Below are 24,755 nucleotides of genomic sequence, written 5' to 3'. Positions count from 1 at the left end.
AGTTTTTAGGATGGGAACCCCCCACTCCCCCCCAGAATATGGGCTTCGGTTGCCCCCTTGTGGCTGCAAGTGAAATAGCATAAGCTTGAACCCCAAGTGTGCCAAGGGCTCCCTGAATAAAATTGCTAATAAAAATACAGCATTCCAAATTGCATTTAATTTCAAATTAAATTCGGTGATCTTTTAAAATGTTTTGATTGACAGTGCATTATCAGTCTGTTCGATCAGCGACAACAATCAGTCAGTTTGTACAAATTTACCATTTCAACCACTTATCTAATCAACTGTTGTATTTAAACGTGTTTGTCACATTTGAGTGTTCCTCATGTACATTTTGTAACAAGATTTTGACTCCGCTGGCAGTCACCCAAGCAATGCTTTACTTTCGCTCTCAAACCTCCTTCTCAATAAAAGCCTCGTGGCTTGGAGCGGCGTTTACTACCGTGACTTGTCAACAGAGGTCGGGCCGAGGCCATGGTGGGAGACTCTTATTGTGAAGGCGAGAAAAGGCCGGGTACAATGCTGCTTAGTCATGGTGAGTTACCGCTTCACCCCCCCCCCCCCCTCGCTGCTCTTGCCTAGCGCACACTTTCATTGCAATGGTGGAAGGCAGCTGCACGACGTGAGTATGTTTCATTAAACATTCCAGCTCACAATTGCCGCCGTGTTTTGGGGTTTAAGGGTCACATTTTTTTGTGGGGGGGGACACGGATGGTGTCTAACAACCGGGACACTACTAAAACCGCCTTGTTAGCGTGTTTGTGTTTGGAGCGATTTAGTGCAGCTAGCTTCTAGCGTCTGTTATTATCAGGACTAGCGTGAGTATTAATCATAGTACTGTAGTAGTATTAGTAGTATTAGTACTAGTTACAGACGCGTCGAAGTATTGTGTTGCTCCACACAGTAGACGCGTCAGTCATGTGCACGTCATATCGGTGTCAAAGCTTTTATTTGCAGTGCCACCTGTGATGTTTATGATCAAAACAAGCGGCCAGCGGCACAGCGTGTGAGACTGTTTTTGTGGGAAGAAAAGCTCTGAATGGTGCGTGCGTGTGTATTGGTGTTGATGATTAAAATGTATTATGTAAGAACGGGCTTCACCGCTTGCTGGGTCGTGTTGTGGTACATCCAGTTCCACTGTGGAGAGTTCATGATGAGTCACTGACTATAACTCTTTGCATAAAATGTCAGTGATCAAACATGTTTGAATTTCCTCCATAGCAAACCATGGGAATCGAATTAATCTGTTCCACCATCCAGCTGTCACCCCTTTTCGAATAACCTCGACTATACAGGCACAGTTTTATGTAAAAATTAAACATTCTTGAAATTTTGCCTGTAATTTACAATCCTTATGACTCATAAGGATTGTAAATTACAGGCAAAATTCCGATAATGGCTTTTTGCCGATATTCCGATATTGTCCAACTCTTTAATTACCGATACCGATATCAACCGATACCGATATATACTGTCGTGGAATTAACACATTATTATGCCTAATTTGAACAACCAGGTATAATAATAATAATAATAATGATACATTTTATTTATAAGGCGCATTTCTGGGCACTCAAGGACACCGTACAAAATCACAAAAATAAAATCAAATTGGATAAAAAAAAAAAAAACAACAACAAAGAGAAAAGAAAAGATGATTACAATTAATAAGCAGTCAGAAATAGGTGAGTTTTGATTTGAAGAGGGATATTGAATCTTAAGTTGCGAAGGTCTGGTGGTAAAGAGTTCCAAAGATGTGGGGCAGGTATGGTGAAGATAAGGTCCTTTTTTAAAAAAAAAATTTGAAAAAAATAAGAAATAAATTAAAAACATTTTCTTGAATAAAAAAGTAAGTACAACAATATAAAAACAGTTACGTAGAAACTAGTAATTAATGACAATGAGTAAAATTAACTGTTAAAAGTTAGTACTATTAGTGGACCAGCAGCACGCACAATCATGTGTGCTTACGGACTGTATCCCTTGCAGACTGTATTGATCTATATTGATATATAATGTAGGAACCAGAATATTAATAAGAGAAAGAAACAACCCTTTTGTGTGAATGAGTCTGAATGGGGGAGGGAGGTTTTTTGGGTTGGTGCACTAATTGTAAGTGTATCTTGTGTTTTTTATGTTGATTTAATAAAAAACAAACAACAAAAAAACGATACCGATAATAAAAAAAAAAAACGATACAGATAATTTCCGATATTACATTTTAAAGCATTTATCGGACATCTCTACTTATGAGAGACAATAGCATGTCTTTTGAAAAAAAACAAACAAAAAAAAAACGTTTTAACTCGTAAACAGAAGTCCGCTTAAAATAGGACTTGAAAGTGTGACGTGCAAACTCGTTGCATTGCGGGTCTTTCTGGACTCTGAATCACGTATATGTACCTGTAAGTGTATAGCGTATTGGGGACAGCGTGCCAGCAACCTGAGGGTTCCTGGTTCGATCCCCACCTTCTACCAACCACGTCACGTCCGTTGTGTCCCTGAGCCAGACAATTCACCCTTGCTCCTGATGGGTCGTGGTTAGGGCCTTGCATGGCATTTCGCCATCAGTGTGTGAATGTGGAAATAGTGTCTAAGCGCTTTGAGTACCTTGAAGGTAGAAAAGCCCTATACAAGTATAACCCATTTACCATTTATATACACTATATCAGTGTTTTTCAACCTTTTTTGAGCCAAGTCGCATTTTTTTCATTGAAAAAATCCAGAGGCACACCACCAGCAGAAATCAATAAAAAATTTAACTCGATAGACAATAAAAAGTTGTTGTCGCATTTGTTGGATATGAATTTAAACCATAACCAACCATGCATAACAATAGCTATTGTCTCAAAGTAGGTGTACAGTCACGACCTGTCACATCATGCCCTGACTTATTTTGAGTTTTTTTGGTGTTTTCTCGTGCGTAGTGTTTTAGTCCTTGTCTTGCGCTCCTATTTTGGTGGCTTTTCCTGTCTTGTTGGTATTTTCCTGTTGCAGTTTCATGTCTTCCTTTGAGCGCTATTCCCCGCACCTGCTTTGTTTTAGCAGTCATGAATATTTTAGTTGTTGCTACCTTTTTTGTGTGGACATTGTTGATTGTCATGTCATATCACGGATGTACTTTGTGGACGCCGTCTCTGCTCCACACGCTGTAAGTCTTTGCTGTCGTCCAGCATTCTGTTTTTGTTTACTTTGTAGCCAGTTCCATGGTCCCAACCTTGTGGGAACAGTTTGGAGCGGTCCCCTTCCTCTTCCAACCTGACTGTGCACCAGTGCACAAAGCAAGGTCCATAAAGAAATGAATGACAGTCTGGTGTGGATGAACTTGACTGGCCTGCACAGAGTCCTGACCTGGACCAAGCGTAAAAACAAAGTTGAAAGAAGTCGCAATATGAAGCTAATAAAGAAACGCCAAATAGCCTGGATAGCAGCCGTGAGACTTGAAGCCCGAATCAAATAATTTTTTATTCAGTTGCAAATGTTGCATTTAGTGGGCTGTTTGCGTTACCAAAGCTAGCTGCGGGCAATCGACAACGTACAGTATTTTGAAAAAATAACATGTCTGTTTACTTTTAGTCTTGAGTAACTGCAAAAATGTGTATTATTTTCGGAGCATTAGCACAGTGATCAAATTATTTAAAAGTAACAATGAGCTTGTTTTTTCGGGAAACCCTGCTTATGACATGAGGCTGGGCACCCTCACTCACAAGAAATGAAAACTGTAGATTATGCGCAATTTTAATGGGGGACAGTGAGCCCTAACAGACTTTGTTTGCATTCTGAACATTTTCACCAGTATAAAAACTGACTTGACGAAAATTATACAAGTTTGGCTTCGACAATAGCCTTGTCTATTGGAAGTGCTCATATTTATGAATTCCACCAATTTATCATTGGTGCGGTTGTGGTCCCTTGATTGTTTTATTTTGTACGACCCATTTTAGTCCAGTTTGTTAACGCGGATACAGTACAGCCATGTAAACAAAACTTATGCCCAGAAAAAATAGCTCCCCGGCACCCACAATGTAATACAACATCTCGTGCCCTTTGGAGCCCTGTGGAGCCAATGGTAGCCATGACATCATGGCGTTTATTCCCACCATAAAACCCAATAAATAATCACCCCAATATTGGTATTATAAGCGCTAACTTGAAGGAACTATTTTTAGCAGAGCATTGTCACAGAGCGGTAACTTATCATCATGAGCTGGTGAGCTTCTTAAATTAATTCTAGATTATAAATTATGTCTGTCACCTGGACACTAGAATGATGTAGACAAAGTGTGAAGGTGGTACACTTTTTGACAGCCGATTTCAGGGTTTCCCTTGGATTGCCAAGATACCTGTGGCGGTGGTTAGGGGCGTGGTTACCAAGGTGGTATACGCCATCGTATAATTTGCTATAGTAATATGTTTACTTTAAAAAGGCTAAAAACATGTATGTATACATTTAAAAACAAATGTGTGTTATTATTAATCAGTATTAACAAATATTTGTATATTGTTTTGATATACTGTATTTTCAATGTACTTTGAGAATTATTTAAGTGTCAAGAGACTTTGAGTGACTTTTTTTTAATCATAAACAACTAGCAACAAATCTAGTATCTTTTTCTGGTGTTATTATAGAATGTACTCGTGTTTAGAAACTCTACTATTTTCCTTCGATGGCCGCGACAAGTGAGCTGCAGTGAGCATGACGTCACACTTGCTTTGCGCTGCTGCTCCAATTGGACTTTCTCTCCTTATAAGCTGCCACTGTCCTTTTAATATTTGCACATTTTATAGAATGCTGTCCGTGGGTATATTTGGGATATAATAAAGTTACGTCCACATAGCGACATGCTGATTACGCTTCAGACAATTGCGTGCGTCTTGGTTACGTCATAACATCCGGTTTCGGCAGCACTGTTTTTGGTGATTAAAGTCTTTTTTCAGCAATAGTGCGCAAATATGAAGTTCTATTTACAGTATATCCATTTATACAGTAATGACCTGCTGATGATAATGTTTTATATTTGTGTGGTTTTGATTTGATGTTAATTTTATAATAACAATATCACTAACACTTGGTTAACATTCAAGTCGCAAAATTTAAATGGAGTATTGTGCAGTTCCCCTCTAAATACAACATACAACTAGGGCTGCAACTAACAACTAATTTGATAATCGATTAATCTGTCGATTATTACTTTGATTAATTGATTAATAATCGGATAAAAGAGACAAACTGCATTTCTATCCTTTCCAGTATTATATTGAGAAAAAAAACAGCATACTGGCACCATACTTATTTTGATTATTGTTTCTCAGCTGTTTGTAAATGTTGCAGTTTATAAATAAAGGTCTATAAAAAAAAAATTAAAAGTAGCTTCTGCGCATAGCATAGATCCAACGAATCGATGACTAAATTAATGGCAAACTATTTTTATAATCGATTTTAATCGATTCAATCGATTAGTTGTTGCAGCCCTACATACAACCTTGGGGCGGAATCATTTATTTAAAACATTTGTTTGCACGCACAACACTACAAATATTTATGTGGAATTAGAATATGGAGCTGATTGAATTCTACTCTCTCCATGTAATATTATGAGCCGGTTGAATAAACGGTACACACTAGGGATGTCCGGATCCAAGTTTTTGCACTTCCGATCCGATACCGATATTGTTTTTGCACTTCCGATCCGATACCGATACTGACCGATACCGATACTGACCGATACTGGCTTATCCGAGCATGTATTAAAGTTTAAAGTTATTTAGCCTACTTAGTTGTCAGAATCATGTTGAAAAGGGTTTTAGTACTCTTGATAACAACTAACAGCTGAATTAGGGGAGTTTGAATAATACGCAATGGTTGGTAGCAAGAAACTGACCTGTTTATTCAAGGATAAACACAAAATAGACAAATTTATACATGACAAACAGAAATGGCATCATTGAACTAGGGCTGGGCGATATGGCCTTTTTTTAATATTGCGATACACGATATATATCTCGATATTTTGCCTTAGCCTTGAATGAACACTTGATGCATATAATCACAGCAGTATGATGTTTCTGTGTTTTGATTGATTGATTGAGACTATTATTAGTAGGTTGCACAGTGAAGTACATATTCCGTACAATTAATGGTAACACCCGAATAAGTTTTTCAACTTGTTTAAGTCGGGGTCCACTTAAATTGATTCATGATACAGATATATACTATCAGATATATACTATCATCATAATACAGTCATCACACAAGATAATCACATTGAATTATTTACATTATTTATAATCCGGGGTGTGGAGGGGGGCGCCGGATGTAAGTGTCAAAAAGACAGCCAAAAGAGTTTGATATGAGAATAAATCCAAAGTTAAAATATAGGGTAGAAATGCACCCATTTGCAGGAAATGTAGTCTTGATTTTCAAAAAAAAATTTCAAGGCTTGCATGTCTACATTAAAACATTCTTCTTCATATTGCATTAATATATGCTACTTTTAAACTTTCATGCAGAGAAGGAAATCACAACTAAAAAAATCACAAATTTTTTCATACGGTGTTGATGTGGAAATTTTTGCCTCGGCATTTTGATGGTGTGGGCGTGTGGCACCGAATGGAGATAAGCGTCTCGACAGACGTTACAATATTTGAACAATGATGACGAAAACTGTTTTCTCTGTCGTGTTCGTGTGTCGAAAATTGTTATGCGCTTTATTTTTATTTGATTTTGTGCGTGGCATATAATTGCTATGCGCAGAGAACGCTTGAGCAGTGCGCAATTGCACAGGCGCGCACCTTAGAGGGAACGTTGCTCGCACGGCTGCGCTAGCATCACAGCTAACGTTAGCCATGCTGCTACCTCTCTGCTCGGGGAGGGCGTATACGTATGTGACGTATGACGTGACAGTATGTGACGTGTGTAAGAAGGTGCGCTTGCTGTCTGTGAGAGGGAGACACAGAAAAGAGTGAGAAGAGCCTGTCGTGTAATGCCAGCAGCGAAAAGCAACTGCGTGAAAATCCACAGACCTGTGGATGTGTTGAAGGTGTGCTGGAAAATGCGGAACGGAAGTTAGGGAGCAGCAGAAAAGTGGAATGTATTATTTAAATCGGTGCGTTGGAAAACACGGACCAGAGTTTTTTTTTTAAACTGGATCTGGATCGGCATTTTCCCATGCCTTGCCGATACGCATTTTTTGGCAAATATCGGCGGCCGATCCGATCAATATATCGGATCGGGACATCCCTAGTACACACATATGGTGTTTATTCAGCATAAAGCTGAACCACACTGTCTGATATCATTATTCTAAAATGTATTATTTGATAACTCATGATCTGATACATTTATCTGTTTATTACACAATATTTATGCTATATCTATTCATCAGAGAATGTCACTCTTGATTTATTTAATTACGTACTACTATCATACATTCTGTACTTTTTACTGAACTGTTACAGTCAACTTTAATCTTTGATCGATTACCAATTTACTTATAAATTATTACTGAAGAATAAAACCTACAAACTCTAATATCTTGATTATTACACAAGGTTTTCTTTTTTTTACTACAAAACAAGTGGTAAAGTGATACATATTACCATACCATTGTCATAAGCTGTCAAAGAAATGGAAGGGTAACTTAATAACAGTGAGTCAACTTCAGGAATCATTTATAACAAGGCTGCACGATTTTGAGAAAAAACCTGATTACGATTTTTCTCTTCAAATTGCGATCTTTTTTTTATACATAAATGTATAAAACTTAAAAAATAACGAGTAAAGGACGTCAAGTTACTGTCAATCAACATATTCTTGTTTCAAAGTGCCACACATTATAATAATATGCAATAATTTTGTCTTACTTTGTCTCGTTTTTAAAATTAAAAAAACAATCAAAAACTACACGCATTTATAATGTAAAGTAATCATAATATATAATATTCATCCAAGTAACCATTTAAAATGATCTAAACTTTCATTTCTCATTACCGACAATTGTTTATCATTGTATAATAATTGGAAGGTAAATAACTGTAAGCAAAAATGTTACTTAATTAAATATTGGACATACTATAGTGCATTTCAAGTTGGAAAAACTACGTTGGACGTTGTCTTTCTTTTTTGTTGCTATCTTGTGATCATGGCGTTCTCGCTCGTTCGTTGATGGCCTTACACTGCCCATCCGATTTGAAGCTGAAATATTACCACAACGGGACATTTGGCTTTATACTTTTCTTTCTAATTTGAGTTGTTTATTCCTTCTACTTTTTAAAATTAATTCTTACTGTTAAACCTGCTGAGAGCGATGCACAGAGGGAGGCGTCTTCCTGTTTGAAGCGAGAAATAAATAAACGCTATTCTCAACAATTCTGATTAGCAAAAATGTCTGTCACCCAAATGTAGGTGACGGCGGAGACAAAAAAAAAACCTTAGCCTCTTGCAATTGCACACTAATTAAAGCCTCATTGTCAATTTGATGTCGATTAATTGTGCAGCCCTAATTTATAATTCACATGGAGCTTCCAGAAACATCATGCAATACTACTTTTTAGGGGAGACAGTAGCTGCTGCGTCCACAGAAAAGGAAAACTGACACATCACAGACGAGATATTGTCTTTACAAAACAAAAACACTGAACATTCCTCAGCAAAACAACTATAGTCCAGCTGGGGATAAAAACAGTACTAACTGATTTTTTTACTTCAATGAAGTCCCCAAGACCAAAATTCTCAAATTGTGTATAAAAACAGGCCTCAAATGTTTACTTTTTAAGGTCAAGGCAAGTGCTGCCTTACAGGAGGGCTCATATTTTAGGGCACCAAGGCAAGTTAGAAGGGCACCAAGACATGATGGCCATAAGACGGAACTGCACTTTTTGTCCATATAGATAAAAATAGTGTTCATGTATGAGATCTAGGGCTGCCAATTATGGCCAAAGTAATGATTAAGATTATTGGTATCAATATTGAAATCATGATTACTGATTGTTAGGTGAAGCAGTGTTGGGGTGTGAACGTAATACCATCATGTCATTTGTAATGTCTAATAAAAAGACTATAGATAAACGTTAGCTATATATCTAAAGACAAATATTAAATTTTTTTTTTTATTCTTTAATAATATCAACTTGTCAGCTTTTTGTCATTACATGATGCCTTTATCTAAATTTTTACATTTTGATAGAGAGAGGTTTTTAAAAAAAAAAAAAAGTATTTAGGTTATGTACATTTATATGTATATGTAGATGCTGTATCGGGACAGATCCATTAAGAATATGAGCAGAAATATGTTGTATAGGAATTAACGACACACAATAACACATTAACAACCTGCTATGTCACATGGATGGTTTTTGAAGTAATACCTTTGTGACATGAAAAAAAATACAAGTAATGTAAAAAAAAACAACAACTGGTGTTTACTTTTTGATATCAATATAAAACAAAGCAGTTTGGCTAATGAAGATAAAGTCAAATAATCAAGCTTTGTTGTTCTCCAACGTCTCCTATCAGTACAAAAGTTTGGTCAACAAAAATAAAGAGGAGTGACACCTCTCACATCACATCGATACAGTTTGCAGTTAAATAAAGGACGAGTGAACATCCCAGTAAACAAACTAAAGACTTTATAAACAAGTTGTTACAACGTTCACGACACATCACCTGCTGCATGTTTCCTCACATCATTAATTCTCAGTCACAGCAGCTGATGAACGCTGTATTGAGAAAATAAATGCAACATCAAATAGTTTTCTCCTTCGCTGTGTACCTTTAGTGTGGGGACAAGTGCGTCTGTCTCCAATATTGTCCACACCTGTCTCCATCTAAACACAGCAGTCGACTCTTAAACGCACGGCGGGAAGCGAATACTACTAATACTACTACAGTACTATGATTAATACTCAAATGAGGTTAAACCAAGCGCTTGGTTCCGTTTGCTCCGAGGGGAAATCTCCGAAGTAAAGTCCATGACGTTAGTCCGCCATGATTATCAAGCCAAACGACGCTAGTGCGCATGCGCCTGACTTCGTGTAGCCTAAATGCATTAATAAATGACGGTTTTTGGTAATTAAAAAATTAGACTGTGTTACTAACCGTCTAGAATTTTATCACAAATTATCATTATACCGTTTACTGTTACATCCCTCGTCCATTAAGAAGTAAAAAGTCAAGGGCGGTCACAGCATGTTCTTGTCGCCGATGTTGGTCAATTTTTTAGAGCATTACGGCAAATGACAAGGGTGGTCGTGGTAGTTGCCGCGGTTGCCGTGGTTAAATTTGAGCCCTGTAAAAAGAAGTGAAACGCCATCTATATACAGGAGTTCCTTAGTTTACAAACATGTTCTGTTTCGTTGAGTGTGTCATAACCACGGACCACATTGTAAATTGAGCACCGGCTGTAGTCAAACATAACAATGTAGCTTGTGGGAGTAGTTTAACTCGAGTTGCGTATTGTCTGTAAAGCCCATATTGTCACACACGAGTTAGAGTGGCATGGTGCTAAGATTAGAAAGAAGTGTTGACAACATCAGTCCGTACGAAGAACAGGTGTATATACACTGGTGCTGAGTCTTGTTTGTTTTGGCATCTTATTTAGTGTATCTAGTGTCTGATGTCACTTTCTCTCTTTCTTTCTAGGTGTTGGATGAGCTGACTGCTTCCTAGTAAATATAGGGGTGTGTCTACTACGAAAGCTACCTAAAACCTTCTCCCCGGCTTCCCTTTCGAAAACTATTCTTGATACACTTTTGACACACAACTCCCAGCTTTATAAAAAACAAAAAAACTAAACATTTTCCCACCTCCATGAGTATTCAAATAATGCTGTGAGTTTATTTTACCCTTCTTTCCTGTTGTTGGACTACGTTTTTAAGGAGCGTGTTTTAAAGGCTGATCCTTGAATGGGACAAATAGCCTGAATTGGTTCTCATTCTTTGTTTCTTTTTTCCCTGGTAGTCAGAGGAATGTTCAAGATTTACAATGTCGGTGCAAAGTCATGGAACAGTCTATCCAGCCATGCGGTCTCCAGTAACTCCATAATGAGTCGCACAGCTTGACACAGGTACTGAACTCATCTAAGGAGTCATTGCATGTGCGTGAATTTGGATAGCAGTCCATAGCTCCAAACACCTGGATCCATCTCCAACCCCAAGTTCCTGATTTCACCCATGCTTCCCTACGGTGCGATGGTACCCTCTAACGCTTTCTGTGCGAGAGAATAAGGAGGTGGAGCTAAGGTAGGAAATGTCAGAGTGCCTGACAGAATGCAAAGCGCTGGTAACTCCATCCACGCGCAACGGCCACCGCGTCCTCAGCTACACGCTCAAGAGCCACACGGCCGCCGCCTTTGCCATCATGAACGAGCTGCGTCTGGATCGCCAGCTCTGCGACGTGACGCTCCGTGTGCGCTACAAAGATCTGGAGGCTGTGGATTTTGTGGCTCACAAGGTGGTGCTGGCCTCGTCTTCGCCCGTCTTCAGGGCCATGTTCACCAACGGCCTGAAGGAGTGCGGCATGGAGCAGGTGCCCATCGAGGGCATCCACCCCAGGGTGAGTCACCTCCTGAACTCCACTATAACAGTAGTAGATTCCATACACCATTTGACATTACAGTCCTTGGATTGTAATATTTGTACCATATCCAGAGGCATGTGAAATTTCTGTGAAAATGCGGAAAGTCGCGTTTTTAAACATTGGCTTTAGTGCCAAAATATTACTTCCGCTTTTTTTAATGAAATATCCATAAAAATATAATCCAAACAAAATTTGTTGAACGCTCGCATAAGCCGGAGCTACTCGCTGTTCCTCTTGCCTAAACGCCGCAGGACGGGGAGACGATCAGAAGCACCAAAACAAGCTTGCTAGTTAGCTAACATCTCGCCAGCTTACTTGTTGTCGCATCCGTTCGCTCTCCGAGCCACAACACTTCGCTAATCATATTTGGATAATTACAATCCGAACACTATTAGTTTCGAACCAGTTGTAGTTCTAGAGTATTTATTAGTAGCCAGCGAGAAGGTGTATTTTGACGTGACAGATGTAAACATAGGTCACAACACCAGAAGTATATTACCAAAGGAGGCGTGGCTGTAGGATAGTTGCCAAATGGTAAACATTTTTTCAGTTCTTTGCGTGCATGTTATAGAATTTTACGCTACATTTTCAATGATATGAGTTTTAGTAAATCATCTACTTAAAAAAAAAACATTTCTATGGCACATGTAAGTGTCAAAAAGAGAGCCGAAATAGATTGGTAGATGACAATAAAGCTAAAGGTTAAATGTAGTTTAGAAATGCAGCCAACATTTTCTTTCGGGCTTTGCGTGTCAGCACTTACTGCTGATAGAAATGTTCTTCTTTTTTGTCTCTCTATTTTCCATTTTTTTTCCTCAAAGGGTACTTTCTAAACCCTGCACATGGTTTAGAAAGCTGACCTTATTCTTTTAACAAAATTGTAGATTGTTTATACTCTTCTGCAATTTATTAAATTCAGTGTTTGAGCATCTCAAAAGTGAAGTAACAATGTTAAATGAAAACAAGCAACCTCCTGGATGGAGTCCTTTTATATTAATACCGCGACTGGCTGGCTGATGTTAAATCGAAACCGAAACTAACCATTGCTGGCATATTTATTGTAACTTAGAGACCAGAGAAATACGAAGAATGAGCGATGACACATTTTGATCCTATGGCAGTTTGTTCACATTGTTTGTTCATATTTTTAATTGGATTCTTCAGCTGCTGCTGTAAGTTTGTTCTACTATAATGACAAAATCCCTTTTAACTTGTGTGGCAGAATCCAGGTAAATCCTGCAACGCTTTTGTTTTGAGGTGTACACGCACAGAACAGGAAGTTACTGTGGGCTCCTTTTGATGCTGCTTAGTTATTGTGAGAAAGTTGACAATACTACAAAACTTGTTGACAAACAGACTTATTTTTTATAGAAATGAACACTGTAGCTTTAAATTCTGTCAACAAAAGCAGTCAATCATGCACCATGACTTAAGCAGACACTAGTAATAAGAAAAATGCGATAGACTCGGTCTTGATGAGTTGGTCCATAAACGACGGTTTGCCAATATATTAGAAACGTCGCTGTAGCAGAAGTCTTCAACGTTGTACAGGCCAAAGACCCCCAAACTGATGAAGCGGGGACCCCCTGCCTATACGTCTTGTTTTATATTAAACTGGTCATAAAGATACATTGTTATTTTGCGATATTAATATATTCGTTTGATAGCAGTAGTGCAGCTAATAGCTAGCTGGAAAATAGTGTGCTCATCACTATCTGGCAACTGGCACACTTATCGCTAGCTGGCAACTGGTGCGCTAATTGCTAACTAACAACTAGAGCACTAATTGTAGCTGCAACTAGACCGCTAATGATGGCTGGAAATTAGTGCGCAAATCTCTAGCTGGCAAGTACAGCGCTAATCGCTTGCTTGAAACTAAAGCGATAATCGCTAGCTGGCAACTAGTCTGTAAATCGCTAGCTGGCAACTACAGCACTAATTGCTAGCTGGCAACTAGAGTGCTAATCGCTAGATATCCTAAATGCTAACATGAATACAATGATATGGTTGTTTTATGTTTTTATTATAAAACTGCAAGGTACAGTGAGTAGGATGTCCATGCCAATGGCATTTATAAATAACACTACAATGTGTTGGATCAATGTTAATGTGTATTTAAAACATTTAAATTTGTCGAAAAATAATATATATGAAAAACTCCAATCAATCAATCAAAGTTTACTTATAATAAATCAATCAAAGTTTACTTATATAGCCCTTAATCACAAATGTCTCAAAGGGCTGCACAAGCAATGACATTGGCTCAGTTCCCACATCAGGGCAGGAAAAAACTCAACCCAATCAACTTGATATTTTACAACAGTACCTTCGCCCCTGTTAAAGACCTCTGCCCTATAGTACACTATATACACTGTATATATTGAATACTAATAAACATATTGTTAAATAAATACTTGTTTGTCACTCAAAACTGCTCATTATATTTCTATAGGTAAAGTTTTTGATAAAAGCTTTTGTTTGTGCTGACGAAAAACACAACTTGCATCAACAGTCACATTTAACGTAATAACTAAAGAGCGATGCACTGATTAACCTTAACCCCACGTTCTGCTCTTCTGACCCATTCAGGTCATGGACCGACTGATAGAGTTTGCTTATACAGCCAGCATTTCAGTCGGAGAGAAGTGCGTGATCCACGTGATGAACGGCGCCGTCATGTACCAGATAGATAGCGTTGTGAAGGCCTGCTGTGACTTCCTTGTCCAACAGCTGGACCCCAGCAACGCCATTGGCATTGCCAGTTTTGCGGAGCAAATTGGCTGCACAGAGCTGCACCAGAAGGCCCGGGAATACATCTATATGAACTTCAGCGAGGTAACATGAGTACTCTGTGTTTTGGATTACGTTATCGTTGCTATTTTGGATCGTTTGGACTCTAATTTTTGCATCCTTGTAAGTTTTTTTCTTGCTTGCTGACACATTCTCATTCAATCGATCACAACTGGATTGTTCAGTCTGTTTCAGAAGATGTTTTGCTCTATCACCTGAGCAGGCTTCATCAGTTCATGCTCATAGAGTAAGATTGGTCAGATGTAGTCTAAGAGCTGGTGCCAAAGCTCAAGCAGTTTATACTCCTAACAAGGTTTAGGCACCGATGGGAACCGGGTCTTCTATTCCAAATCTCCTGGAATCGTCCACTTTTTTTAATTGCCAACTCCTAAGCAGCTAACTGTCCATATGAAGCTGCTCCTCCAAGTCAAAAATCCTCAAGTTCAGCTAATAAACTGCAGTTCTTAAGTTTTATTATCACTGAAAGGAGGAATAGGCTAAACATGGTACACACAGTGGAAGAGCAAGTAGGGCACGGTACAGTAATAGCTAAGCTAGCTGCTAAACTAGCTTGAAACAGCACAAAAAATAAGTGCTCTCTTTTACAACAGAAAGTGAGCAGTTTATTAACAGGAAATTAACAACTTTTGGGCTGCTCGGTTGCTGTTTAGCGACCCACATAAGAGGAAGACTGACTGATCCATAAATCAACAACATTGATACCAAGGGTTGTATATGATGGAGACTAATGCAATGTAATTTATTTTCCCATTTATTTAGTTATTTCACTTTTTGATAATGTTTACAAACTCTGGGAATAAGGCCTTAGGCAAAGGAGAAATTTGAGGGCAAAAACCAAAGGATTTTAGTGAGTAATATAAAGTATTTTAGTTTTGTTTAGTAGTGTACTACATAATTTATTTTGCTCAAACAATTGTATGTAATAAAATAAAATAAGGAACTAGTTAAAATATTATGTTGATATTGTTACATTGTCAATTAGGCCGGGGCGTTATGGCTGAAAACTGTATCACGCTACAATTTTTAATAATCGATAATTATTGATGTTTTTTATGACCTATCTAAAATAAGAACCAGTAGAACAATATATTACATGTAAAAGTGTTTATTTAAAATGTAACCTTCCTTTGATTATAATCCCCATGGAAAATACCAATTCATGTTAACTAAATTCTAAAATCACCTTCAAGACTTAACAATATAAATTAATGTGCAAAAATAAGGAGTATGTAAGAAATGTCTAATAAAGTGTCACAAATAGTGCAAAGTGTAAAAATCTAAATATAGAGAAACCTGAAAAGAACAATTGTTTGCAAACTCAGTGCCAGGAAGTCATGACTCTGCTCGGGTGAGCGCAGCTAAGGTGGTCCACATTGGTCTGACTGTGGTCTGTTTTGGGTTTTTTTTAATCCCAAAAATTTACGTACTGCAGAGGTGACTTTTTCTGTTTAATCGACAATTTCTTCGTTTTATGCAGCACTCTTCTCACTCCATGCAAAGAATCGAATGCAAAACACCAAGGTGGCACAACCAAACTTAATAGTTGATACTATTACCTGATTGGCTGTTAGTGTGTCACTACCACTAATCAGTGATCACTTCCTGTGTTGTTAGATTACCAGAAAGGGCCTGCCTTTATTCTTGCTTTGCAACTTGCGGTTTCTTCGACATATAAGAAAAAATATCTATCAACCTAAATATCTTTTTTTTTTTATATTATGTGTCTATCGTGATATATATTAATATTGTTTTATTGCCCAGCCTTACTGTCAGTAGCAGTCGCTGTTAATATATTTGTAAAAATTACGGTTAATACACATTCAAGGGTGGTCGTAATCTGCAGCATAAAACCCTGATCGGAACATAAACAATAGAATGTGTGTAAATGTTTTTTTTTTTTAGGTTTTCAAAGATAAAGTGATAAGTTTTGTGAAAGTGTACATTTATATTGAAGTTCAAAGGATTGATATTTATATAAGTTTTGTGAAAGTGTACATTTATATTGAAGTTCAAAGGATTGATATTTATATACTTCTAAAAAATAGCCCCTTGAAAGTAGTAAATTTTTTAACCCTGCCTCTTAAAAGAATTGGAATCGTTACTCGTTTGGAATCAGAAGCAAAACTGCAATCGGAATCGAATGCGTCCTAATTCAAACGATGCCCAACCCTCCTCCTCAATCAGTTAAGAATGCTTTCGCTCTACGATACAAAGGCGCGACACCTCAGTCATTAGAATGGAATCCCGCTTGTTGCCGTTGAAGTATCGTGTGGCAAAACGATCACTTCTACCATCCCAAAACCTGGATTTAGGTGCCCCTTTATGCCAATATTGCAACTGAGTGGAACATGTGATTCCATTCTAAAGACTGATTCTGTGTTGGTAAAGGTTGTTTTCTATCGATTGTTTTGCCACACAATACCTCAATGGTAACGAGCGGGAATTCCATTCTAATGACTGCTGTTGGCATTGACAGAGGATTCGCACCTTTGCATCTTTACAGCTGTTTTTTTACACCACAATGGAATGAAAATGTTTTTGTCAGGGCATTTATTAGAGCATAAGTGTTTGGGCCTTGGCACCAGCTGTCGGACTAGATCTTCTCAACCAGTGAAGATTGTCCCGATTTTCTCCCTTCCGACCAAAGACGGCAAATGCCCGATTAGCTTATAACTTATAAGATTGTCTTGTGGTCTTAACAGAGTTAAGAGTGAATGTGTCCCAATAATTGGCACCAAAACAGGTTAAGTCTGATAATCGTTAGAATTAAAAGTGTTCAATATTTACTTAATGTCTGTGGGGAACACTGAGTCATTGCTGTGTGAATTGTGACACAGTACGGAAGGTATCCATTTTACCATTTTATTGATTTGTTGTTTAACTGTGTTTTATATATAGAAAGTCTGTGCTTATTAGGATTTAAAAAAACATTTTACCTTTCTGATTTTAAACTGTACAGCAGTGGTCCCCAACCTTTTTGTAGCTGCGGACCGGTCAACGCTTGAAAATTAGTCTCTATTTTTATTTTTATTTTTTCAAAGAGAAATACAATCATGTGTGCTTACGGACTGTATCCCTGCAGACTGTATTGATATATAATGTATATATTGTGTTTTTATGTTGATTTAATAAAATAAAAAAATAAATAAAAAAACGTTTTTTTTGTTGTTTTTTTTATTTCTTGTGCAGCCCGGTACCAATTGGCCCGGTGATTGGGGACCACTGCTGTACAGCACTTTAGGGCAGTCATGACTGTTTTAAAATGGTGCTATATAAATAAATAAAAACCTTGACCTTGATCCCAAAACGCTAATATCGATCCAATACCAATAGACACATTGGTATCGATGTTATTTATATGTAGATCATTACGCCCACCCCTTTAGATAATGTTTGTTCACACCAGATTTCGGGCTTGGAGAACTAGAGTCTAGTCTGTGGTGAGACAAAATTGTCATGTGCGTGATGTTCTGTGTTGATATTATTGTAGTACACCACACGCATATAAAGATCAAAACTGCTCACTGCTGGATTTTTTGTCTTTATGTGTGGGGTCTACTCTGTAACAGATAAAAGAAACTATCCTAAGATTAAGAAAATCCTTATGTGTTTACCAGCCTTAAGGCAAACTGAACAGTCTTTTTGCGATCGATTGAATGCCCTGAGATGAAGGAGAATATCCATACATTTGACGACCGATTGTACAAATGTACACATTCCTTTGGCAAATTTCCGCAAGGTGTCAACTGTGCTTCCCTGCCAGCCTCCCTTATTTACTTTTTAAACCTCACTACCCATACTGAGCTTACCCTGTGTTGCAATAACAACTCTTTTAGACTACACGTGTGAAGACTTCATCACATACTGGGGAAACAAAACTTTGACACTCTTTGGCATGGCACCTACAGCTGAAAATGTAATTCCTTTTTGTAAATTATTTTCTATTTACCTTTTCCATCATTGTTCTTTTTAAAGTAAAATCTATCTGTAAGACCAGCAGGCTCATATTGCTTGTCTATGCCTTCTTTTGGGCCATAACTGAGAGGTGTGGCTTGTCACGATAGTATGAGTTAATGACATCAACAATTTAACATGATTATATTAAAAAAATACCGTTGCTTAAGTTTATCTTTGACAGTCTTAATACATACGTATATGATGTACTCCGCACTTTGAATTGCCTTGTGTACGAGTTGTGCTCTATGATAAACTTGTCTTGCCTACTTTTTATAGTCACGTAAAGTATGTAAAGAAGCAGACTGTTATCACCAAGGGTTGTAAATAGATACAATTGAGACACTTATTTTACTCCAACATTTGTTTTCCAGGTGGCGACCCAGGAGGAGTTCTTTAACTTGACTCACTGCCAGCTTGTGACCCTCATCAGCCGTGATGAGCTCAATGTCCGCTGTGAGTCTGAAGTCTTCCAGGCATGCGAGGCCTGGGTGCGTTACGATCGAGAGAACCGGCGGCCATATGTCCAGGCCTTACTCCACGCTGTCCGCTGCCATTCCTTGACTCCCAACTTCCTAAAAGCTCAGCTCCAGTCTCTGGACTGGGACCCCCAGTGTAAAGACTACCTTGCCCAGATCTTCCAGGACCTAACCCTGCACAAACCCACCAAGGTCAATTCTTGCCGAACCCCCAAGGTGCCACAGCTCATCTACACGGCCGGCGGCTACTTCAAGCAGTCCCTCAGCTACCTAGAAGCGTATAATCCTTGTACGCAGGACTGGCTAAGGCTAGCTGACCTGCAGGTACCTCGCAGTGGCCTAGCCGCCTGTGTCATCAGTGGGCTTTTTTACGCTGTGGGCGGGAGGAACAACGCCCCTGATGGCAACATGGACTCAAATGCGCTGGATTGCTACAACCCAATGAACAACTGCTGGTTGCCCTGTGCACCCATGAGCGTGCCCAGAAACCGAATAGGAGTAGGTGTCATCGACTGCATGATTTATGCAGTGGGCGGATCGCATGGGTGTATTCACCATAATAGTGTGGAGAGGTGAGTGCTTTCAGCGGCTATAATTCTAATTAGATATCTACAACTCTGGACTGGCTGCTATCTTGAGAGGGTCATTTGAACCAGAAAACATCTAAATGTGTTGATGCTCTAAAAGGTACGATCCAGAAAGGGACCAATGGCAGCTGGTAGCCCCTATGTTGACGCGGCGCATCGGTGTGGGCGTGGCGGTCATCAACCGGTTGCTCTTTGCTGTGGGCGGCTTTGACGGGGTCAGTCGACTCCGCTCGTGCGAGTGCTACAACCCAGAAAAGGACGAGTGGAAGACCATGGCCTCCATGAACACCACACGCTCTGGAGCGGGTGAGCACAAAACACAACATTGATTGTTTCTATAAAGGAAGAACTGATTGACATTTAACTTGCCCGTAGGTGTATGCGCGCTGGGGAATCAAATTTTCGTGATGGGCGGCTATGATGGCACTAACCAGCTGAACACCGTGGAATGCTACAATGTAGAAACGGATACATGGAGCTGCGCTGCCTCTATGAGGCACCAACGCAGCGCTCTGGGAGTCACTGCGTTACATGGACGCATCTATGTGTTGGGTGAGGAGCACTGCGAGCACATACATACTGCCTCCTATGGATTTATTTGCTCATCAAATGAGTTTAACCCGGGCTCACTAAGAGGGAAATTGCGTTGCACTCATAGCTTCATTTTAATCACAGTGGATCCCCGCATATTCACAATTCCACATTTGTGTCCCCTGCAAATGAAAATATTTTTTAGCCAAAATATTTTTTTCCTCTGGAAATAGGTAGTTTTTTTTCTCACATGAAACACATCTCAGTAATAATTCATAAATACTTGATAATGAAGCATAATATAATACCATAATAATACAGCCGACATGTACAGTGCTTCCGGAAAGTATTCAAAGAGCTTCACTTTTTCCACAGTTTGTTGTTAGAGCCTAATTTTTAAATGGAATAAATTATTTTCTTACAAGAAGATGCCCCTGATCTCACAGATTCATGGCAAAGGTTGTGATAACTTATGTGATTTCTTAGTTGTAATTTTTTTAATACATTTTCAAATATTTCTAAAAACGTTTTCACATTGTCATTATGGAGTATTGCGTGTACAATTTGGAGGAAAAAAATGTATGTATCCCATTTTGAAATAAGGCTGTCACATAACAAAATGTAGAAATAGTGAAGCGCTGTGAATACTTTCCAGATTCACTGTATGAAGCAAGATGAAGCTTCTACAGTCAACAATCTGGCCCTACAAACTTGTAGCGAGGTACAGTGGTAACCCAAATTACGGTTCAAGTACCGTCCTTAACTTTTGCATATTTTGAGATATGAGGTGTTTCTCTGCTTTTTCTAACGCTTTAAATTACAAGCGTAATTTAAGTTACAGGCCTCCAAGCTGTGCAAGAACTGTCTCTGATTTTATACTGTACCTGCTGCTAATCTGGACTGGGTTTTGCAAGTTGTTTCTTATTGTTTATTTGCTTTTCTGCACCAGGTTAGCCCATCAGTGGGAGCACGGTAACATGTTTAAGTAGCTGCAGCATCATACACTTGGGTGTGTAAATGTGTTTTCATGAGGTTTCCTGCAGCATCATACACTTATGTGTAAATGTGTTTTCATGAGGTTTTCAAAAATAAAGCTCTCTCCCTGTGAAAATGTATTTATAATATTTATATTCAAGTTCATAGATTTGATATTTATATTCTAGTTGAAAACAGCCCTGTGAGGAATTTATAGTAAAGTTCATAAAAAGTTAATAGAATTAAAATTGATGGAGAATGTCAGACTATTTCATTCAGAAAGACTGTATGTAGGTTAGCTAGCTCATTTAAAATATCCAAAACTTTTTTTTGACCCTGCCTCTTAAAAGAATCGGAATCGAGAATCGTCAGGAATCGGAATCGAAACAAAGAATTGGAATCGGAATCGTTCGAATTCAAACGATACCCAACCCTACCTGTAACAGGGCATACAGGTACAGTAGCCCACCGCAGAGGTCATTGAGCAGGGTCTTTGTCTTTCTCCGCGTGCACGCAAAAAACATTGAATTCGTGTTCTTCAGCGCACGGCTTTTCGGCCTTTCCCAGCCCGTTAGTATTGGTGGTGGATTTACTTTCTGTGGGACGGCAGATTCCCTTTTCGATGGCCGGGTTGATCGTCTTCGGGTTTGGGGCTGAGTTGTGTGCATTTCGGTGTTTCTTCTCTATGATGAGGGTGAGTCCATAACACCATGACTGAATAATTGTGTGACTGCAGTGTTTCCCACACATTCATTTATTTGTGGCGGCCCGCCACGAAAGAATTACGTCCGCCACAAATAAAAAATAAAATATATTTTTTTTATTTTTTGTCCTGTCCAGCTTCTCAGGCAAATCATATAGTTGATGTAGATGCCCATATAGGCTGTTCAGATTTACTTTACAAAAGAGAAGTGTAGGATACTTCTCTTGTTGCCTTATTTGTATTTGACCACTACTGTTTTCTGTTTATTTGTTACTGACTGTGGCAGGACACCTCTGCCTCTGTTTCACTTTATGTTGCTGGTAAATAATATGGTTGTAGTAGTAGGCTAAAGTTAAATTATTTAGTATGCACTAATTAAAGGGGCAGAGCTTTAAGAGACATTTTAGCTTTTATATTTTATAAGATATATTTTTTTTAAGAATCACAATTAATAAATATATTTCAGTGAATAACTTATTGTTCAAATCTGTATTTAAATATGTACATAAAGTGTTGTAATTATATTGTAAAATGGATGGATGGATGGACGTTTAAAACAAAACTGTTATTATTAATTAGTAAGTATACATTTTTTGAGCCTTTTTAGAGAAAATCATATCATTGTAGTAAATTATGCAAATTACTTGATGATGTCATGGTGACCACGCCCATAGCCACAGGTATCTTGCCAGTTTATGGGAAACACTGGACTGTATGTTTCATTTAAAGTGAACAATTTGATTGGTCCACCGTGACCTGTTCAGCAATTTCATTGGTCTGTGTAAAGTGTGAGGCAAAAATTAACAGCTTATAGTCTGGAAATTATGGTAGATAATAATAATGATAACCGTGGTAAAACTCTCGACTGTTAGTATTACCGTTTTAAATTAAAATTATGGAAAAAACATGATTGACTTTGATAAACTCACAGACGCTAGCTTAAATGCGAAGATGAATACAAGAGACATTAACCTCTTTCCCCATTAAAAAAACAACATACCCCAATTATACTCATATAAACACATTGCTGTCAGAACAACTAAGATATCAGTGAATCATAAAAATGAAATAGACGTGGGCTTTCTAACGGTGGTTCTATTTATTTTAAGTGTTTAAAAAGTGTGGGTGTAAGTATTTTTGGAGCACATTCAACAATATCACAATAATAATTACTACGTAATAGTTTTGGTCACAATAACCATGACATGAAATGTTCATATCGTTATATCCAGAGATGCCTGGTACCCTGTGCATAATATTAATAATAATATTAATGATAATAATAATAAATCCGCTAGGAAGGAACATGCAGTTCTACTTTTTGGAAGGATCCTTTTTTTAAAAAGATACAGGAAAACTGTTGGGATAAAACATACAGTATCTATTTTTAAGTTGTCTTTTTAATCTGTTGGCGAGCTATTCATTTAAAAATGTTTAGCCATTTTAGTGCAGTCTTTTAATACAAACACCCATTAATAATTCTTAATTCCCCTGACGAACATAGCCCAAGGGATGAATACAGTTCTGGCTAATCAAATGTAATAGATTTTCTAAACCCCAACATATTGTTTTATGTTCAAGCGCTTAACATACTAAACCTTGTTTGCGTTGACAGGCGGTTACGACGGCCAAACGTTCTTGGACAGCGTGGAGTGTTACGATCCCGAGGAGGACACTTGGTCAGAAGTGACGCGCATGACATCAGGACGTAGCGGTGTCGGCGTGGCCGTTACCATGGAGCCGTGCCATAATCTCCTACCTCGGAGTCCTACACCCGAGCGGGAGAATGGTGGAGTCGTGCACCACATACAGCGACACAGTACACTGTAAACCCTGTATCGCTCCCTACACACACAAACACAACTTAGCTGAAGTTAAAACATCTGAATGCTGCCTTATGGATTCCGGAACACCAAGTCAGTATTATATTAAAAGATCAGCGTCGGTATAATCAATCCTGAACAAGCTCTGTCATCTGGCAAACCTCAGTCTGTCTGTGTGCTTACATCTGGTATTTGGAGTCCTCCAGCAGAACTTCGCCTCCCAGATTTGACCTTTGACTAAAAAGGGCTGCATACACTTGATTTAAAATTACAGACATTTTTCACATCATCTCGTTTAGTACAAAGTGGCTGTTTGTTGTCACTTTTGGGTGTTTTAAGTGCCATCACCCTGCATCGCCACACACTCGTATCCACTTTTCTCATCCCAAATCCCAGCACAAACCCACTTAAATTTGATTGGAAGCGCTAAAATCACCTTATAAACATCCTTCTATTAGGTTGCAAGTCCTAATTTAATTATCACTCATACATTTTGCCGTTTTAACCCTGTTCTGATGCTTCTACTTTCCACAGTGCATATTCAACAAGTGGTTTATGTCACAAGGCTTCGAAATGACATTCTTTTGCAAGAGAAGCAGTCCAACAGGTAAAACCTGTCTTTTATGTAACGCTAAGAATCCTGATGGTGACTTCAATGAGTGACAATTAATACTGTAGTTTCTTGCGGATTTTCCTTTTTATAAAAAATCAAAAACATCTGGACAGTTGACTTGGTTTTCTCTTCCACCAAACTTCAAAAAGTGACCATGTTTGTCAGAAGTGTTCAACTATTAAACACTAATGACGTATTTGTAACAGCCGTTTAAGCTACAATTGTTTGTAAGTGATGTTTTGTACACTGATATTCAAACAGAAATTTAAATTCTTAATTTATTCTTGTTCCTCTTAACTGACAAAAGCTTTGTATTGAAATGGACTCCGGTGTTGTGTGTTTTTTTTGTTCTGTTTTTCCAAAACAAGCATGTGTTGTAGCTGAGTAAGAATGCATGTTTGTAAAGAATTTGTTTCACTTTGTAAGGGATTTCTTTTTTTCTTTTCTTTTTTTGGCCATCTGTAGTTGGGGTGGGCATTTAAGAGTATTTCAAATCGGCTTTGTACATTTTTCCAACAAAATCATGTACAATAATTGATAGTAAAGACAAATATGTTTATTGTACGTGTGTTTTGCTTTTGTGTTTTACTGTGCGAAAGCCTGCATCTCTTATGTATTTGCTCGAGTTTGTTTGCCTGTTGGTTAGCAAAGTAACAAAAAAAAATATTAGTGGATTTTGCGTAAACCTTCAGGAAATTTCAGAA

The 24,755-nt window shown here is 38.3% G+C and overlaps 1 protein-coding gene across 3 annotated transcripts; it reads left to right on the top strand.

Moving 5' to 3' along the window:
* The first annotated feature begins 439 nt into the window (after positions 1–439).
* LOC133633782 (kelch-like ECH-associated protein 1B) lies at positions 440–24,615 on the top strand. 3 transcript variants are annotated; one of them, XM_062026469.1, is made up of 8 exons: positions 544–622; positions 10,640–10,827; positions 10,958–11,551; positions 14,165–14,410; positions 18,715–19,391; positions 19,507–19,712; positions 19,782–19,958; positions 23,231–24,615. In XM_062026469.1, exons 3-8 carry the CDS (start codon positions 11,246–11,248, stop codon positions 23,443–23,445), a joined length of 1,827 nt encoding a protein of 608 aa, XP_061882453.1. In that variant the 5' UTR covers positions 544–622; positions 10,640–10,827; positions 10,958–11,245; the 3' UTR covers positions 23,446–24,615. The 3 variants fall into 3 exon arrangements, with proteins under 3 accessions (XP_061882454.1, XP_061882453.1, XP_061882455.1); XM_062026470.1 differs by lacking the exon at positions 544–622 and adding an exon at positions 440–535 and having other exon boundaries at positions 10,640–11,551; XM_062026471.1 differs by lacking the exon at positions 10,640–10,827 and having other exon boundaries at positions 605–622.
* Positions 24,616–24,755: the final 140 nt, after the last annotated feature.

Source organism: Entelurus aequoreus, linkage group LG18 (genome assembly GCF_033978785.1).
Source record: "Entelurus aequoreus isolate RoL-2023_Sb linkage group LG18, RoL_Eaeq_v1.1, whole genome shotgun sequence".
Taxonomy (NCBI): Eukaryota; Metazoa; Chordata; class Actinopteri; order Syngnathiformes; family Syngnathidae; genus Entelurus; species Entelurus aequoreus.
The sequence above is the reverse complement of the archived record's forward strand: the minus strand, read 5'-3'. Positions and strand labels throughout refer to the sequence as shown.

Excerpts from the sequence above, each read along its gene's own strand:
- LOC133633782 (XM_062026470.1), top strand. The coding sequence starts at position 11,246 with ATGTCAGAGTGCCTGACAGAATGCAAAGCGCTGGTAACTCCATCCACG. Across the intron at positions 19,392-19,506 it reads CACCATAATAGTGTGGAGAG|GTACGATCCAGAAAGGGACC; the intron begins GTGAGTGCTTTC and ends ATGCTCTAAAAG. Across the intron at positions 19,959-23,230 it reads TGGACGCATCTATGTGTTGG|GCGGTTACGACGGCCAAACG; the intron begins GTGAGGAGCACT and ends TTGCGTTGACAG.